Source organism: Mobula birostris, chromosome 2, assembly GCF_030028105.1.
Source record: "Mobula birostris isolate sMobBir1 chromosome 2, sMobBir1.hap1, whole genome shotgun sequence".
NCBI classification, from domain to species: domain Eukaryota; kingdom Metazoa; phylum Chordata; class Chondrichthyes; order Myliobatiformes; family Myliobatidae; genus Mobula; species Mobula birostris.
In genome coordinates, this window is record NC_092371.1 from 94,954,784 (window position 1) to 94,974,891 (window position 20,108).

The 20,108-nt window shown below is 41.5% G+C and overlaps 1 protein-coding gene across 1 annotated transcript in view; it reads left to right on the forward strand.

Annotated features, from left to right (window-relative positions):
• top3b (DNA topoisomerase III beta) overlaps positions 1-20,108 on the forward strand; it is an 84,570-nt gene that overhangs the window by 38,454 nt on the left and 26,008 nt on the right. Inside the window, exons 7-13 of the mRNA XM_072245267.1 lie at positions 8,257-8,370; positions 9,015-9,105; positions 10,291-10,445; positions 11,388-11,493; positions 14,045-14,191; positions 16,688-16,861; positions 19,903-20,031. Of these exons, the coding sequence (XP_072101368.1) occupies positions 8,257-8,370; positions 9,015-9,105; positions 10,291-10,445; positions 11,388-11,493; positions 14,045-14,191; positions 16,688-16,861; positions 19,903-20,031 (916 nt within the window). The remainder of the gene's footprint in view (positions 1-8,256; positions 8,371-9,014; positions 9,106-10,290; positions 10,446-11,387; positions 11,494-14,044; positions 14,192-16,687; positions 16,862-19,902; positions 20,032-20,108) is intronic.

The window sequence follows — 20,108 nt, forward strand, 5'->3', positions numbered from 1 at the left end:
AAGAACATTGATTTTGTTTTTCTCCCTTTGTACTGCCTCATACTCCTCAATCAACAGTATTTTTAACATGATTACTTTTTCCTTTACAACAAAAGCCATGTACTGTGTTGTTAGTGTTTGAAGTTCTAAATCAATGATTTTGACCCACTGCTTAGGATTCAAAGCAGTGAGGATTATATATCAATGTTGTTTCATTTTGGGAGTATAGTGGAGGTGGGGGCAAGAGGAGGTGGTTACAAGAATTTTTATCAAAGTTCTTGAAGAGCAGGTGAAATGAAGATTCTATCTGAAAGTGGGAGATTGTTTGCTCCAGTTTTGTGTATTTCACAAATTTGAGAAGTTTATGACACAGGATCTGTTATGATCATACTGGGCAAGGAAAGCTCATGATTTCTCTATATATCAGTTCATCTTCCACAGTCTTATTTGTTACCATATTTTATATGCTCATCCGGATATTAAATACTTGAAGAGTTTCTGACTCCACGAGCCTTTCAGGTGGCGTATTCCAGTCCCCACCATGCTGGCGTGTTTTGTTTGGCTCCTCTGATCCTGCTACCAATGTCCCCTAGTAGTATTGCTCTTTGCTAAAGAAGAAAGGAGCTTCCTATTCATCCTTGCTGCATTTGATAAGCCTCAGTTAAATCTTTCTCTTGTGCCAAAGAAAACAAGGCCCAACCCAGCCAGTCATGTTAATCACTCAAAGTCTCCCACCCTGGCTGAAACCTTGTGTTTTGATGGGCAGTTTAGGATAGAGTGAGAATATATGATACAACGTATTTATTGTTTTAAAACAGTTTGCTGGTCCAAAGCATTTTATCCCTTTCCATTTTTATAAATATGTGTCATTGTGTTTGGCTCATGAGATTCTTTCCAAATTGCTGAGTGGAGAGTAGCAATAATAATTGATGAAATTAATAATTCCTTGCCCATCTCTTCCCAAGTGCTGCTGAATACCATAAGTGTGTGTGTGTGCATATACACACACACACACACACACACACACACACACACACTAGTGGAGCATACAGATCCCTTCTTTGTAGAAGTGGTCCACAGCAGGGGTCATTGATAAGTTCGTGGCCTAAGGTAGAAGGAGATGAGTTATATGGCTGTCGTTACATTCACGTGCAGTTCAACTCTTTGAGTGAAAATGCAGAAAGTTTGAAGTTAATAACTCATCTCCTTCTACCTTAGGCCACGAACGTATCAATCACCCCTCATGTATGTGTATGTATATGTATGTGTATGTATATATACGTATAGGTTTTCCCCGCCATCCGAAGGTAGAGCATTCCTATGAAACTGTTCTTAAGCCGGAACGTCGTAAAGCGAAGAAGCAATTACCATTTATTAATATGGGAAAAATTTGTGAGCGTTCGCAGACCCAAAAAATAACCTACCAAATCATGCCAAATAACACATAAACCTAAAATAACAGTAACATATAGTAAAAGCAGGAATGATATGATAAATACACAGCCTATATAAAGTAGAAATACTTTTCTACAATCATTGCCGCACTGTCCACCACAGCGAAAATCTCACACAAGCGCTCTCGGTAGAAACACTCTCTCCAGTAACCTTTAAGCTATGAAGCTGCCAGATCATACCAACTAACACATAAAAATACACAGCCTATATAAAGTAGAAATAATGTATGTACAGTGTAGTATCACTTACCGGAATCAGGAAGACAGCGCCGAGCACACTGATGATGGTGTGTTAGGCTGAGTCGTCAGAGGGTGGGGTGGTGCATTGGTCCCCAACCTCCAGGTCGCAGACCGATACCAATCCGTGAAGTATGCAGGGGTGCAGCGGTGACCGGGATGCACCCAGCACATCTTTAAGAAAAAAGCCAAAATAAACAAGCTAATTAATTAGGTGCCGCCCGGCACGTAAATGGTGGCCTAGATCAGAGGTGACGCAATTGGCACCAGGTTCTTAATTTCCTCTCTGTACTCAAACTCATCATTACCCGAGATACGGCCTACAATTGTTGTGTCATTGCACTTCTCGGCCACCGCTGCACCACTGCATGCTTCGCGGCAATGTGTCAGTCCGCGGCCCGGAGGTTGGGATCACTGGGGTGGTGGGACACTGAGGTGTCATCTCATCGTCATCCGTTTCAATCAGGGCAGGCAGGTCATCTTCTATGTCTGCCTGCCTCGATGTTGAAGGTCGAGGTTCGCCGTCTGCTGTGGCTGATGTGGAAGGCTTGCCTGACTACTTAGCCTCATGCATTTTTCTATCATGCAGTTCGATGTAAACACACAAACCATCCTGCAAATATGCCGTAAACCTACGTACCCTTTCAAAATTAAAGTCGTACTTTATCATTGCAGCGAAAATCTCACGCAGTTGCTTCACGTTCAGTTCCTGGACGACTTCACTTTTGGTCTGTTCGCTACTGCATTCGGTTTCAATTGTTATCCTTTCGTCTTCCTCTTGCATCAGCTCTTCATCTATCAGTTCTTGGTCATGGGATGCCAAAACCTCTTCAACATCACCTTCGTCAACTTCCACAAGCCAAACTCACTTTGTCCTTACTTCATTCACCATGATCGAAATGTTTAATTATGTTGTTATGTACCCCGTAACTGGGTTGCCAAACCAGCAGAAATGGAACGCTCGTTGGAGTCTGTGATTACTAGGAACTAATAAAGTTTTATTAAAGAAATAAGTAATACAGTACACTAATCGTAAGGATATAAATGTAACAGGTTAGCAATAATAATACACACATATGCACAGAACTAGGGTAATAGGAATCAACCAAGCTCTATTACAGTCTAGGGGTAAAATGATCGGTCTTAAGTGAAGCAGAGTTCAGTTCAGTTTAGTGCAGTTCGAAGTAGTCGCTGTTGTTGTACCGCTGGGGAGAGAGAGAGCGAGAGAGAGTGAGAGATGCAGTTGGCTTCAGGCAGACCTTTTGATGTCTTCGCAGTTGGTTTCGGGCAGACCTTTTGATGTCTTCTAATCCCGCTGTGGTCATCGACTGTGACCCCTCCGTTCCGGATACGACCGTTCTTCCGCGGTGAACCCGGCACCCAGGCAAGGGCGGACACACACTCCAGGTTCCCACCAATCGTACCTTTACACCCTGTGAGCCTCTGATCGGTTCCCACGAACTGGTCCTCCAAACTCCCACCAACTTGTGGGGGCACACTGCTCTTTCCAGGGTCTCATGGCGTGTCTCGTGCCTTAGCAAACCTGCTCTTTTTATCCCCCTGCTGGGGTATCACCTGTCCTTCAAGCTTCAAACAGTTCAGGTTCAAAGCAACCGGCCTATCAATATCTGAATTGTGTTTCTTTCTCGTTAATCTCTCTCTTCTCTTTTATTAGCATTTTGAATATTTCTCTATTGTCTTCCGTTATCTCTCTCATTAGCATCATCCGTCTGGTAGCTCTGCTTGGCGTCACACATGACACCCCCACCCTTAAAAGGATTTTTACCGGGGTAAAAATTATGGGCATGAATGCACATTATAAGATACACACTAATATACAAGTAGTCATCAGCTATTCGGCTAATACAGAGAACTTTAAGGTTTAACACCTTGACAGACAATCAGCAATCACATTGTCCGTTCCTTTTATATGTTTTATCTTAATATCAAATTCCTGTAACACCAGGCTCCAACTTAGTAAGCATTTGTTTTTATCCTTCATTGTGGCCAAAAACACTAATGGATTGTGATCAGTGTAAATTATCAGTGGTTTCCGTGCCGGACTAATATAAACCTCAAAATGTTGTAATGCCAGTATGATTGCCAGTAATTCCTTCTCCACAGTGGAATAATTTCTCTGATGGACATTAAACTTCTTAGAAAAATAAGCCACTAGGTGTTCAATTTCCTCTTTGTCTGCAACAGCACCGCCCTGGCCGCTTCGTCACTAGCATCTGTTGTTAGGGAGAAGGCTTTTGAAACCTCAGGCGCATTCAATACAGGGTGGTGATACAGAATCACCTTCAGACTCTCGAAGGCTTATTGACAAAGGTCGTTCCACACAAACTTCGCATTCTTCGGCAAGAGCTTAGTAAGAGAGAGGGTAATATCAGCAAAGTTTTTGCAAAACTTCCGATAGTACCCCACCATCCCCAAGAACCTTCTCAGGGCCCTCTTGTCCATCGGGATGGGAACTTCAGAGATAGCCTGCATCGGTGCCAGCTGCCCCTGTCCTACCACATACCCCAGACAAGTGACCTTAGCGTGGCCGAACTCACTTTTCGCGAGGTTCACTGTCAGGTTGGCTTCAGACAACTGTTTAAACAGTGCTTCTACTGCCACAATGTGCTCCTCCCACGTGTTACTCCAGACCACTAAATCGTCAATATACGCTTCTACGTTCTTTAACTTTTTTAATCACTGAATTAATCATCCTATAGGGGTGTTGCTTAATAGGTTGATCTGATGTGACAACAACATCATGTACCGTCCCCTTGCATCGCCTCGAGACATCCAGACATACATCTGCATGCCGGTTTATTAGCGGCTCGCTCTGTTCAAGGGTTAAGTGAGAGACCTTATCAGCAAAGTTGGCCAAAACAATAGAGTTCTCCAATCTGGTCGGCACCATATTTATCTTTTCAAGATGGGTTATCCCCTTATCATTTTGCACCCCAACCTCATTAATTTTCATGATAACACCAACTAGATCTGCTTTCTGATCGTGGTAAGCTTTTAACATATTAATAGGCTCTAACTGTGTCGGCTCACATCTGCAATACTCAATAATATCCTTTCTCATGTTCGGCCAGTAAAACTCTTTGGTAATTCTATCGACTGTTTTCCTCACCCCAAAATGTCCACCGAGGGGTATCTTGTGGGCCAGGTTAAAAATCTCGTCCCTATAAATTTTCGGCACTGCCACCTGGTGTACCGCCCCCCACTCCTCTTCTGCGGGCACGGTACTTGGTCTCCATTTCCTCATCAGTACTCCCTCCTTCACATAATAGCCCACTGGTTCCCTTTTTATTTCTGCTTCGGAGAGAGCTGTCTCTGTCAAAACCATCAGCTCCTCGTCTCGTTCCTGTGCCTGTATAAATTCCTTCCTTGCTAATGATAAATCTACCTCAACTCCCTCACTTCCTTCCTCTCCACTATGCTCCTTCTTCTCACTTTCTAACCCCTCCTGGTACAAGGCTGGTAAAAACGTCTCAGCTAAATCTACATTCGCTTTGGCAACCTTTTTGGACATGCGCCGAGTTACTACGCAAATGGGATAAACTTGTGAGTCCATGGGCGGGTCCTCAGTCCTGGCCGGCTTGCTCGTCAGCTTTTCTGCTGGGTACACATCTCCACCTGCAAGGTCGTTACCGAGTAAGACCTCCACGTCTTCCATCGGTAATTTGCGCCTCACCCCTAACGTGATCGGTCCGGAGACCAAGTCACTTTTTAGGTGTATCTGGTGCAAAGGTACTGCTTCAGTCCCTTTCCCAATGCCTTTTATCACACTGACCTCCCCAGTCTCAGTCTCTGAACTAAAGTCTAACACCCTCCTTAAGATCAATGACTGACAAGCCTCAGTGTCTCTCCAGATCCGTACTGGAACTGGGTTTGACCCCTCCTTCACTGACACCAATCCGGCCGAAATAAACTTCTCGCGCCCTTCCTGAACTCTATCAGACCTCTTCTCCCCTAGCGGTTTTTTTGCCGGCTCAATACAGCCAGTCGGAGTCGTCATTTTTCCTTTCCCCGTCTCCTTCTTTGGGGCAAAACACCTGGAGGCAATGTGACCGGCTTTTCCACAATTATAGTATACGACCCCAGGAGACTTCCTACCAAACTGCTTCCTGTCTTCCTTATCCTTCTCACTAGTCCCCAGCTTACTTTCTGGCTTTTCCGGCGGACTTTCTCCGCCCTCTCGACTACCCTTCTGGTAGCTCTTACTCGGGGTAAACTTTGCTTTGTGTGTTAACGCATACTCATCTGCTAACTTAGCAGTTGCGGCTAAGGTTTCTGCCTCTTTCTCATCTAGATAGGGCCTCATACCTTCAGGGACACAACCTTTAAATTGCTCAATCAGTATTAGCTGTAGCAGTCTGTCATAATTCCCAGTGACCCCTTTCGAAGCGCACCAATGCTCACAATACATCTGCATCTCACGGGCAAACTATAAATATGTACTGCTTCCTCACATTCCGGAACCTTTGCCGGTATGCCTCCGGGACCAACTCATAAACCCTGAGTCTCGCCTCTTTCACCACATCATACCTCTGGGCATCTTCTGCTGACAATGCCGAGTAAGCTTGTTGAGCCTTCCCCTTAAGTACGCTCTGAAGCAAAACAGCCCACTTACCCCTCGGCCAGTCCTGACTTGCAGCGACTTTTTCAAAATGTAGAAAGTACCGATCAACATCAGCCTCCTCAAATGGGGGAACCAACCTAACCTCCTGGGTAGCCCTGAACCCTCCACCTTGGTTCGGCATTTGGCCCCTCTCTAGCGTCATCCTTAACTTCTCCAGCTCAAACTCCCTTTCCTTCTCTCTCTCTTCCCGTTCTAACTGCTTGTCTCTCTCTTCTCGTTCTAACTGCTGTACTCTCTCTTCCCGTTCTAACTGCTTTACTCGGAACTCGTGCTCGGGTCTTAATTTTTCCATCTGCAGCTGCACTGCTTCTCCACCAGGTTGCCCATAGACACCACCTCCAGCTCCCCGTGGGGAAACACACCTTTAGATACATAATGTTCAACGATAGCTCTGTGCATCTCCACTCTCCTCATTGTCGGCTTCCCCTTAAAAAGATTCAACCCTTTTGCAACAGCCGCCAATTCTGATTTCCTGGCATCCTCTAATGCCTCCCAGGTTGGCGCCTTTAGAAATTCCTCAATCTCCATTTCTGCTGTTTGCCCTTTTTTTTTTCTTTCGGGAATTTTAATCCAATCAATTTACCGAGTCCCAATTTTGGCGTTCAAAATCCCGGACGAGAACCCCACTTATGTTACCTACCCCGTAACTGGGTTGCCAAACCAGCAGAAATGGAACGCTCGTTGGGGTCTGTGATTACTAGGAACTAATAAAGTTTTATTAAAGAAATAAGTAATACAGTACACTAAGGATATAAATGTAACAGGTTAGCAATGATAATACACACATATACACAGAACTAGGGTGATAGGAATCAACCAAGCTCTATCACAGTCTGGGGGTAAAATGATCAGTCTTAAGTGAAGCAGAGTTCAGTTCAGTTTAGTGCAGTTCGAAGTAGTCGCTGTTGTACCGTTGGGGAGAAGAGAGAGTGAGAGATGCGGTTGGTTTCAGGCAGATCTTTTGATGTCTTCACAGTTGGTTTCGGGCAGACCTTTTGATGTCTTCTAATCCCGCTGTGGTCACCAACTGTGACCCCTCCGTTCCGGATACAATCGTTCTTCTGCTGTGTACCCGGCACCCAGGCAAGGGCGGACACACACCCCAGGTTCCCACCGATCGTACCTTTACACCCTGTGAGCCTCTGATCGGTTCCCGTGAACCTGTCCTCCAAACTGCCACCAACTTGTGGGGGCACACTGTTCTTTCCTGGGTCTCGAGGCGTGTCTCGTGCCTTAGCAAACCTGCTCTTTTTATCCCCCTGCTGGGGTATCACCTGTCCATCAAACTTCAAACAGTTCAGGATCAAAGCAACCGATCTGTCAATATCTGACTTGTGTTTCTTTCTCGTTAATCTCTCTCTTCTCTCTTATTAGCATTTTGAATGTTTCTTCATTGTCTTCCGTTATCTCTCTCATTAGCATCATCCATCTGGTAGCTCTGCTTGGCGTCATACATGACAATGTCTAGTTTTACTCTAAGTGTAACACCCTTACAAATTCTTTTAGGCCTTTCCAATACCTTAGAACTGATCTTGCAAACGGATGCTCAAAATAAATCGACATAAAGCACAGATGCTCACAGGCACATGTTTAAGCAATGCCGGCTAGAATGCAGTTCCGTGGGAGGAGTTTGGCTGCTTGGGGCGCACACTACCTTTTATCGTGCACTGCCTTTTTTCGTAACAGTGAAAACATCTTCTGTTAGCGAAAACAGGTAACTAATGTAGGTCTTTCGTAACAGTGAAGTGTCGTAAAGCGAACGTTCGAAAAGCGGGGAACACCTGTATATAAAAAATAGTCACTGACTCAGGCTCTGATATCCTGCTGCAGTGGTTACTGGTATTATCGATCTTATATTTCCTGCTAACTTGCCAATATTTCTTTTTTAAAAAGAGGGGTTTCTGAATGATGTATTCCAATCTCAATCTCTTTGATTCATTCCAGGTCAGTAATTGTGCTGGTGATTCCATGGTTCTAGACTGGGACAGAGTCAGAGTTTTTGATCGAGAAGTGGCACAGATGTATCTTAATATGACAAAATCTGTGAAAGAAACAAAGGTAGGTAAGGGGAAGAAAATGGATCAGAACCCATCAAGCTGCCAGTGATTGTGGCCATAGGGAATGTTTGTGAGGGAACAAGCGTGCATATGGATATAATGTACTGGCTACAATAATTTAATAATCATGTACTTGAGCAGGAGTTCACAGACTGAGAGAAATGGCATGAGAGAAAGTGGGCAGAGGATAAATGTTAAGTAAGGAAGTAAAAGGCACAAAGGTGAGGAGGAAGATGCAAGAGTAGTGGGGGGAGGAATGGAGTGGGATTGAGAAGGATGTTGATGGGAGGGAATGAAGGAAGGGGAGAATTTTAGGTTGAAAATAAAACTCTTAAGGTGCTGACTCTGCAACGTATATGGAAGATGCCTTTGTACCAGCTGACACACCAGGATAAAATTATATGAATGTAGCTCACTGGAGTCCTTAAACAAATGGAAATTCCTTCAGTTATAATTCCAACTGTGTTCATTAGTCACTCAGAAAATGTTATGCTGTCAACTCCAGGATTTAGTTAACAAATTAATGCCTTTCTTGTAGCTTAATTTGGCTCATGATCAACATTGTCTAAGACAGGTAGAAATTCTGGTCCTTAACTCTAGAAGTAGTTTCTGGTCTGGTTACTTATCTTAATGTTTTGTTTGCAGGTGCAATCTGTGAGTAAAAAGGAAAAGGTGAAACAAAGGCCACAGGCACTTAACACTGTGGAGATGTTACGTGTAGCAAGCTCGGCCCTGGGTATGCCTTCTATTATTAACAGCCCTTACTGATGATTTGGGTTTCTTCAATTGAGTAAGATCAAAATGTCTGAGTATTTCAAATGAATAACACCTACTTTATTTCCTTCTGTCTTTTTATTTAAATGGCTTTATCAGTCCTTGTCTTGGTGACATGTAACTGGTGGGAAATGATCATGGGTGTTTAAAGAATCAGTTCCAGAAACAAGCACTTCCAAATCATCTCATACAGCTCAACATTAACAGCATCCCACCAGCATATTAATTTCCTCAACATATTTTGTGTTTTCACTTAGTGAGATGGATTGCATGCTGGCTATTCTTTCCCCATGTCCTTTTGGTTCGGGGCTACCTAATTTATCTTCATAAGGGAGCATAAGTCTGCAAACATGTTGTTCGTGTCCAATGATGCAATCTAGATTTATAAAACGAAAATGGGGCAAATGACTTACCAAAATGTAAAAGTTTGTTTTTTTTTAATGTAAGTAACATGAACTTTTTTGTGAGAAACTGCTTGAAGAGCTGTCTGAGATAAATGTGGACAACATCCAACAGTGTAACTGCCTCTGTGTATAACAGTTACTGTACGTGTTTTACTTTCAAGGCTATATGATGCTGGAGAGTAAGGTGATACTAGTAAGTAATTGTAAAAAAAAGACATCTGAAAGTCCACAAGAATTGAATGGCAAACAACAGGAATTCTGCAGATGCTGGAAATTCAAGCAACACACATCAAAGTTGCTGGTGAATTGAATGGCTCTATTTCTATAGAATCATCCCTACTAGCTGCATGCCATTGATCATGGACAAGATTTTCCAAAGAACTTGAATTTACTTTTTGGGACCTTCTGCAATGGAGAAGAAAACATGACACAAAATTCCTCATTTTTAAGATTTTCAGCAATATGTAATATGGCCCTTAAAATTGGACAGACATTTTGGATGTGTTTCCTGGACATCTCAAATGATTGTGATTAAAATGTGGGAATTCAGCAATGTTCAAAGGTATTATTCATTGAACAAGGCAGAATAGCAGGTTGCCAAGAATATGAAAATTCAAACCCAGTACTCATAAAGGTCATCAAGTAGGGCACCATATCTTTGCACAATAAACTGTGTGTTGATTGTTTCTGTCTCTGACTTCGTGATGTGTTTATTAACGACACCCTTCATACTGTCTGACCAGGGATGGGCCCTCAGCATGCAATGCAAGTAGCAGAGAAACTGTACACACAAGGATATATCAGTTACCCTCGAACCGAGACCACACAATATCCAGAAAACTTTGACCTCAAAGGAACCCTCCGACAGCAGGCAAACAACCCCTACTGGAGTGATGAGGTTGGTAAAAAGAGACTTGCGTTCACGTAGCATTTTAATAGCTTTTTCAGGATGATGCAAAGCACTATGAAACTGATGATGCACGTAAACAAGTGATCAAATTCAAACTTATTATCGAAATATGTACATCATCTACAACCTTAAGATTCATCTTCTTGCACTCGCAATAAAATTTAATAAAAACACACACAGGACTGCCACAATTTGCAAAAGAATACCATGCAAACAGTAAAAAAAAGTATACAAAAAAAATATTTGGAACATGAACTGCAGTGTCCCCAAAAGTGAGTTTGCGGCTGCGGGACCCATTCAGCGGTGAGGCGAGTGAAATCTGACCAAGAGCCCAATGGCTGCAGGGCAACAACTACTCCTGAACCTGGCGGTGTGGGACCTGCACCTTCCACCCGACAGTAGTAGTGAGAAGGAGATTGGTCAAAGGCAGGCAGATGTTGCTGATTCCCAGCACCCCAAACCAAAGGTGATTTACTTCCTAACTGAGATGCAACTGACATTATTCCCCCAGTCATTATTTATTCTGCAAATTTCTTAATTTCTTAATGCATGTATGCATTTCTAAATGACAATAAAAGAGGACTGAGTGCTCTCATAATCTAAAATTCAGCTTTAAAGATTATCTCAGATTGCAACCCAAAAGAGAGCTGCCCTTGTCCTCGCTCTCATTGTGCTGTTTTATCTCTTTGTTCTATTTTCTACTTGCTCATCAAAAACACAGAATCCCAATCTATTGTTTGTTGCATCATTTGTATTTTTTCACCTATTCTGATCATGATGAAATGGTGGAGAAGACTCGATGGGCCGAATGGCTTAATCCTGCTTCTATGTCTTGTGGTCTTACTATTTTGCAAGATGAAATTAAAAATAATGGAGAGATAAAGCTGAAATCTCTTATCTGGCAATGATGGACTTAAATATTTTTTGTAGGTGAAAGCTTTACTTGCTGAAGGTATCAATCGTCCTCGGAAGGGCCAGGATGTTGGTGATCATCCACCCATAACCCCAATGCGTTCAGCTACAGAAGCTGAATTAGGTATGTCTGCAATAATGGATATTTAAATTGCAGCCCATGTGTGAGTCACACACCTATGATATTTGTGGTTGAATTTCATGGCCTTGAAGGTTTGGGAAGGTTTTGTTTAATGCTGTCGCTTAGATTCATTAATTCTAAATCAAAGCATCAGGCATACACCTAATGGTCTTGGCCTACAATGTGACGTAGTTTGCAGGAAATTAGCTCAGAATATATTTTTTTAAATCCCTGAACTGAGTGAATGGACTGAATCAAAAACAGAAAATTTTGGAGATATTCAATAGCATCTGTAGAGAGAGAAGCCAAGTGTACACTTCAGGTCAAAGATGTTTCATCAGAACTGCATATAAATGGGGAATGCAAATTCATTAACTGATTGTCATATTCTGTTCTTGAGCTTAAAAGTATAGATGTAAAAAGGGAATATAGTGAAATATGGCCACGTGATGAAAGAGCCAGGAGAGATGAACTAATTGTGGGCGAGTTATTGTAATGTATTCCGAGGGTTGAAATTGAACTAGTGAGGGTAAAGGTTTGCGTAGATAGTTATTCACACAAGGTTGGATTTGAGCAGATTTTAGAAACATGAGGAGCTGGATGAAGTCAAACTGAAGGAGAATCTGTTTTAGATAATAGAATGCTATGAAAGAACTTGCAGATGTATGGAGTAAACATTCTATTTATTGAAAATGGGGTTCAGCTTTAGGATATCATGAAAAGAAGGGAAATTAAAGCCAGATTAATTCCTGCTGATAATTACTATACAGTGCAGTAGGCATGTAGAGTTGCTGTCCAATGTTGATGTGAAGAGGGTCAAAACAATAGAATTTCTGCCCATTCCCATCTTCCATTAGTTGAAATTCTCCACTTGGATTCTTCCGGCCTTTCTTAGATTTCCCCGGATTTCCCTGGCAGGATTGTCATTGGGTACATTTCTCCTGAATCATTATGAGAATTACAAAGCAAACTACAATTTAAGTTAGACCCTTACTTATTGTGTCTGACGTTAGTTACTAGACATAAAACATCTCCAATAGGGAATAGAGACACCATAACCCTGATCTGTATTTCCCTGTCACCTCAACAATTAATTCTTGGTGGTTAATGGGGTGGTTAAAATTTGTTGGCTTTGTTATTGTCAGATAATGCTTTTATATTTTTGAAAAACTACATGTACCATACACTCCATCAAGAAAATGGAAGCATAATACCACCTTGGGGTCGATGCTCACAGAATGTTACAGATAACACCTACAGTAACTGAGGTCATTTATGTTTTTAAAAAAGGGACTTGTATTCTATATCAGTTGAATAGAATCTTACAAAATTAGGAGTAATGATCCACCTGTTTAAAACGTCAGAGTACAATATATTGTATTATTCATCCAAGCAAATAATGACAACTATAACCTGGAATTGAGGCAGTGACTGTCTCCTAGACAACCACAAGCTTAACCAATCTGCTCACTCTAAGCAGGCAGCAAGCTTGGAAACTAGGTCAAATGATTACCCTGACAGAAACATGATTAATTTTGGGATGAAGCCCCAATTAATTTGCTGTTCCCAATGTTATTAGGACGTCTGGTCTTCCTAAGGCTTAAAATTGCAAAATTAGACTAAAAAGATATGGTTTCAAGTCAAGAAATGCTCAGATGTGGTTTAGGCCCTTAATTAGAGGTGTGAAGATGTAGACCTTAAAGTCTTTAATTTGGTATAGTGTATTTTGGATCATTCTTAAAATTTCATGACTGCAAAAGTAATTTAGCTGGAAGTGGTAAACCCATCTCCAGGTTGGGTCTTATCAGTGCTAAACCAGCAATTATGATCTTTGGTTTGGAAGTGAGCTAGACAGAAGATTGCACGTCTTTGCAAAGTTAGCAATCAACTGAAGTAAAACTGGGCCAATGTACACCCTGTGCTAGGAAAATATAACCATAAGGTTTCCTGCCTCTAATCAGCATTTAAAATTTATATCCTTTAATGGAAGGTTGCTGATGGATACTGAGTGACTTCACATCATGACTGAGTATGTTTTTGTAGTATTTCCAGATGCAAACACTATTCAATAATGGACAAGGCCTGATTTATAAGAAATTGTATGGAATTTTGGAATTCATGATTTCTGAGATACCAGATGCAAATTACCAAATGGTGTTTAACAAATGTTATTTACAAATCATTAAAGAGTAACTAAGCCTACTTGTAATTGAGTTGAATTGTAGAATATCATCTCAAAAATAGAGACATTAAGTAGGAATGAAGTTTTACTTGATGGCATATGATAGTTTGCTGCAAATAAGATTTGGTACCATTCTTTTTATTTTTACAATGGTTTTGTCAATGTGAAGATTTGCTTCAGAACAAATAACCTGTCAATAATTTGAAGGAAACCTTTAGATTTGGAAATATTTTTTGTAATGTTTGTGTTTGTATTAGGGATGCACTGGTCAATTGGACTAGTGAAGGGATCTGACTGAGTTATGGTTGCTCCTCCTTTCCTTGTGAACATCAACTTGCCTCTAACCTTTTGTTTTATTGTCTGTTGTTCTAGGTAGTGATGGCTGGAGGCTTTATGAGTACATTACCAGACACTTCATTGCTACAATCAGCTTTGACTGCAAATATCTCCAAACCACAATCACTTTCAGTATTGATGAGGAACATTTTACTTGTTCGGGGAAGACTTTACTTTCGGCTGGTAAGGATGAAACATCAGTTTAATGTGGTAGTGGTTGGGTACAATTGTGTAATAGTTGAGTTACTTGATAGTCAAATCATCAATCAGAATTATTGGTCCAGAAACATGAACTTGAATCCTAATGTGGCACCTAAGGAGTTTTATTTCAATTAAATAAATACATTTGATTTATTTTAAATAAAAGTCTGTGATTATATTCTTTAAACAACTGGATTTTTTTTTTAAGTCTCTATCTACTTTATTAATGAAAAGGTATTCTACATGGAGTTCTCTCATCCTCACTGTTTTGGTCTATATATAACTTTAGAAGAACCATTGCTGGTACTTTTGTATTTATACATATTTTTGTATAATTCTTTATTCTTTATCATTGTTGAATGTTGTTTCTGTTGCATGTTGTGCCCTGACCAAAATACCACAGCAAATTCCTGATACATGTAAATATATATGGTGAATAAAGTTGTTTACTCTCTCCTCAGTTCTGGAGCAATTGAGGATGGAAGCATTAACAACAATGACCATATCATGTGAATAAGTAAAAACAGTGAGGGGATATTGGAAAGTGTTTAATAAACTCAACACAAGAAACATAGAAAACCTACAGCATAATACAGGCCCTTTGGCCCACAAAGTTGTGCCGAACATGTCCCTACCTTAGAAATTACTAGGCTTACCCATAGCCCTCTATTTTTCTAAGCTCCATGTACCTATCCAAAAGTCTCTTAAAAGACTCTATCGTATCCGCCTCCACCACCGTTGCCGGCAGCCCATTCCATGCACTCACCACTCTCTGTATAAAAAAAACTTACCCCTGACATCTCCTCTGTACCTACTCCCCAGCACCTTAAACTTGTGTCCTCATGTGGCAACCATTTCAGCCCTGGGAAAAAGCCTCTGTCCACACGATCAATGCCTCTCATCATCTTATACACTTCTGTCAGGTCATCTCTCATCTCTGTCGCTCCAAGGAGAAAAGGCCAAGTTCACTCAACTTGTTTTCATAAGGCATGCTTCCCAATCCAGGCAACATCTTTGTAAATCTTCTCTGCACCCTTTCTATGGCTTCCACATCCTTCCTGTAGTGAGGTGACCGGAACTGAACACAGTACTCCAGGTGGGGTCTGACCAGGGTCCTATATAGCTGCAACATTACCTCTCGGCTCCTAAATTCAATTCCACGATTGCTGAAGGCCAATACACTGTAAGTCTTCTTAACCACAGAGTCAACCTGAGCAGTTGCTTTGAGCGTCCTGTTGACTCGGACCCCAAGATCCCTCCGATCCTCCACACTGCCAAGAGTCTTACCATTAATACTATATTTTGCCATCATATTTGACCTACCAAAATGAACCACTTCACACTTATTTCGGTTGAACTCAATCTGCCACTTCTCAGCCCAGTTTTGCGTCCTATCATTGTCCCACTGTGACCTCTGACAGCCATCCACACTATTCACAACACCCCCAACCTTTGTGTCATCACAAAGTTAAACTATTCTTCCAGGATGGGAACGGACATCATTTAGATATCGGCAAGTATCATGCATTTCCAGCCGAAGTTCTTTTTAACAGTTTCCATTTTATTTGTGGGTGAACTTATTTATAATAGAAAATTGATAAAAGTACACATGGAAATTAATAAATTGATTGATGACCTTTTTTTTGCTGTAGATTTCAGAATATCTGTGTTGTTACAGGGTGATAGATGATAGATACTTAATTGATCCAAAGGAAATTACAGTGTTACAGTAGCGTTACAAGTGCACAGATAATCAAATATTAGAAGAGAAGTAAGAACAATAAAAAATAAGTTACCCTAACAGGAGGGGTTCATTACTTCCCCGGCTATAGGTTGACTCATAGAACCTAATGGCCAAGGGTAAGAATGACTTCATGTGGCACTCTTTGGAGCAGTGCAGTTATCTTCACCTATTACCTATAAAGTATGACTATGACTACCAAAAGTGCTCCTCTGTTCAGTCAAGGTGGCATGCAGAGGGTGAGAAACATTGTCCAGGATTCTCCGTAGGATCCTTTGTTCTACCACAGCCTCCAGTATGTCCAGTTTGATTCCTATAACAGAGCCAGCCTCTCTATTTAGTTTATTGAGCCTGTTGGCATCACCTGTGTTGATGTCATATTATTGCAACAGGCAATCAAATGAATGGGTACAGACAAGTATAGTTCAGGCAAAAGCTAAGTTACTAATTAATAAATTTATAGGCATCTTTAATGCTTAATTTGTGTAAAAAAATTTGCTAAGTTTTTCACTGAAGGAATTGACTGAGAAGAATACTTTCAGCTTTTTGTTGCTGATAGGCCTGATGATTTTTCATTTTTTTGCCATGTTTTGATTGCAAGGGAACCAGTCATTAAATATCCGTGTTTGCCTCTTGATGGTTAAGCATTTGTTAGAACAAGATCAGGGATACTATTTCTTCAAGGTTGCTGCATTTGCTCGATGCTCTGTATGTTTGACTTTCTTGCTGTAATCCAGGTTACACTGCAGTGATGCCATGGCAAAGCCTAGCAGATGAGGAGACCCTTCCAGTCTGTGAGCGAGGTGATGGGTTTACTGTCAATGAGGTCAAGCTGTTAGAGAAACAGACAAATCCACCCGACTACCTGACAGAGTCAGAACTCATCACTTTAATGGAAAAACATGGCATTGGTAAATTCATTTTACTGTTCTCGCCTTTTTTTTGTTTTTAAAGATCTTCACCACCACTGCATCTCGGACATAAATCACGGTGTATTGTCTCATTTACCTTCATTGTGTTGAGTCAACATTTATTTTATTTAGAGATACAGAGCGGAATAGGCCCTTCTGGCTTTTTGAGCTGTACTGACCATCAACTCCTGACAACCCCAGTTTAACCCTAACCTAACCATGGGACAATTTACAGTATCCAGTACGTCTTTGGACTGTAGGAGGAAACAGGACCTGGACAAAACCCATGCATTCTGCGGGGAGGACAAAGAGAGACTCCTCACAGAGGATGCTGGTATCGAACTCCAAACTCAGATCTGTAATAGCATTGTGCTAACCGCTTCACTACCGTGGCATCCCAACATTCTTAGTATTGGAAATGAGAACCCTAGCAACGGTGGGTAACTCGCCATATGGGCAGCAAGGATTGTTGCTTCCACCTGAGGATAAAGCAAAATCCACACTTCTCAATTATACGGATAATTTCAGTCTCTGCTGTCTCCTATCACTTAATATACCTAATTCCATATTGGGCCTCAGTGTTAATTTTAGTTTTGGATAATCCCTCCCTTCTGTTCATGTTTAAATTTTAACCTGACTAATGGTCCCTCACTTCAGTCACCTCATTAACTCAGTCATGCCATCACCTGGTGTATTAATTTCGGCTCAGGATGGCACAGTAGTGTAGTGGTTGTCGCTGTGCCAGTGTTCACTGATCAGCATTGATTCCTGCCACTCTGTAAGGAGTTTGTACATTCTCCCTGTGACTGCTTGGGTTTTCTCTGGATGCTCTGGTTTTCTGCAGCATTCCAAAGACTTGCACGTTAAGGTTAGTGAGATGTGGCCATACTATGCTGGAACTGAAAGAGTGATGACACTTGTGGGCTGCCTCCAGCATAATCCTTGCTGATTTGATTTGACACAAACATTGCATTTCACAAACAAGAGAAAATCTGCAGATGCTGGAAATCCAAGCAACACACACACAAAATGCTGGAGGAACTCAGCAGGCCAGGCAGCATCTATGGAAAGAAATACAGTTGATGTTTCGGGCCAAGACCCTTCAGCAGGACTGCATTTTACTGTATGTTTCAATGTACACATGACAAATAAAGCTAATCTTTAGAAAATTCTTAATCATTCTATCAATATCAAACGCAAACATGAGAAAATCTGCAGATGCTAGAAATTCAAGCAACACACACGAAGTGCTGGTGGAACGCAGCAGGCCAGGCAGCATCTATAGGAAGAAGTACAATCGACGTTTCAGGTCAAGACCCTTCATCAGGACTAATGGAAAAAAGAGATAGTAAGAGATTTGGGAGGGGGAGGGATAAAGCTAAGAGCTGGGAAGTTGATTGTCAAAAGGGATACAAGGCTGGAGAAGGAGGAGTATCATAGGACGGAAGGCCTTGGAAGAAAGAAAGGGGATGGAAGCACCAGAGGAAGATGGAGAACAGGCAAGGAGTTATTGTGACAGTAGAGGAGGCCCATTCCCATTCCGATATGTCAATCCATGGCCGCCTCTACTGTCAAGATGAAGCCACACTTAGGTTGGAGGAACAACACCTTATATTCTGTCTAGGTAGCCTCCAACTTGATGGCATGAACATTGATTTCTCTAACTTTCATTAATGCCCCTCCTCCCCTTCTTACCCCATCCCTAATTTTTATTTTATTTTATTTTTTTTTCTTCTCTCTTTCGCTCTCACAATAACTCCTTGCCTGTTCTCCATCTTCCTCTGGTGCTCCCATCCCCCTTTCTTTCTTCCAAGGCCTTCTGTCCTATGATACTCCCCCTTCTCCAGCCTTGTATCCCTTTTGACAATCAACTTTCCAGCTCTTGGCTTCATTCCTCCTCCTCCTGTCCTCTCCTATCATTTCGGGTCTCCCCCTCCCCCTCCCACTTTCAAATTTCTTACTATCTCTTTTTTCCATTAGTCCTGACGAATGGTCTCGACCTGAAATGTCGAATGTACTTCTTCTTATGGATGCTGCTTGGCCTGCTGCATTCCACCAGCTTTTTGTGTGTGTTGCTATCAATAACAAAACTATTTTAAGCAAAATTATAGGTTTTATATTGTTAGCCTGTGCTGCCTGATCTATTTTGTTACTCCAACTGGACATGATTTGCTTTTGTAGTCTTTTCTATTTGGCATCAGATTTGCTCCTCTAACAGCTTTCTCATTTTCCCCATTTCCCAGGATTAAAAAAACATCACAGCTGCAACCTTTCTTTATTTAACTGACAGATTCTCAGAAAAGAAGTGTTGCAAGATAGTTTTTACTAATTTATTTTGTGCATAACCAGTCTTGTGTATGGGTGCTGAAACACTTGTATAGTGTGAAGAGTTTGCCATCTGGTATTAGTATATTTCAGTAAGGTAGTTAAGTTATTCTCTTAACTTTTTTTTCCAGAAGGCTGCTGATGATTTTCAATTAAGTATAACAGTCTTATGAAGCTTTTCAAGCCACACACATCAAAGTTGCTGGTGAACGCAGCAGACCAGGTAGCATCTCTAGGAACAGGTACAGTCGACGTTTCGGGCCGAGACCCTTCATCAGGACCTTCGTTAGTCCTGACGAAGGGTCTCGGCCCGAAACGTCGACTGTACCTGTTCCTAGAGATGCTGCCTGGCCTGCTGTGTTCACCAGCAACTTTGATGTGTGTTGCTTGAATTTCCAGCATCTGCAGATTTCCTTGTGTTTGTGAAGCTTTTCTCTAATTTTAGCTGAACTTTTCCATGGATGGTTTTGTGTGGAAATGGTGGTAAAACAGAATCCCTGTCCTTGCCCCACACCCCTATCCCTGTCCTCTTTCTCAGATAGGCAGTAATTAAAGTAATAACAGCTCTAACATCTTTTCTCAAAGACAAAAACCTAGGCTGTGAGTTTATCTCAGCAGTGGTGCAGATTTGGATTCTGAGGAATGCAGCATCAGAGAATTTATCTGAAATTTAACCTGGAAATGTTTAACTTTAAATTGTTTCTTTTCATTAACAGGAACAGATGCCAGTATTCCTGTTCACATCAACAACATCTGTCAACGCAACTATGTAACCGTGGAGAATGGCCGCAGATTGAAACCCACAAATCTTGGGATTGTTCTTGTTCATGGATATTACAAAATTGGTGAGGACTGGAATCCTACAGTTCTGAATGTAGGATCTTGCTTGCAGGTCTTTATTTATCCTTCAGGAGAATTAATT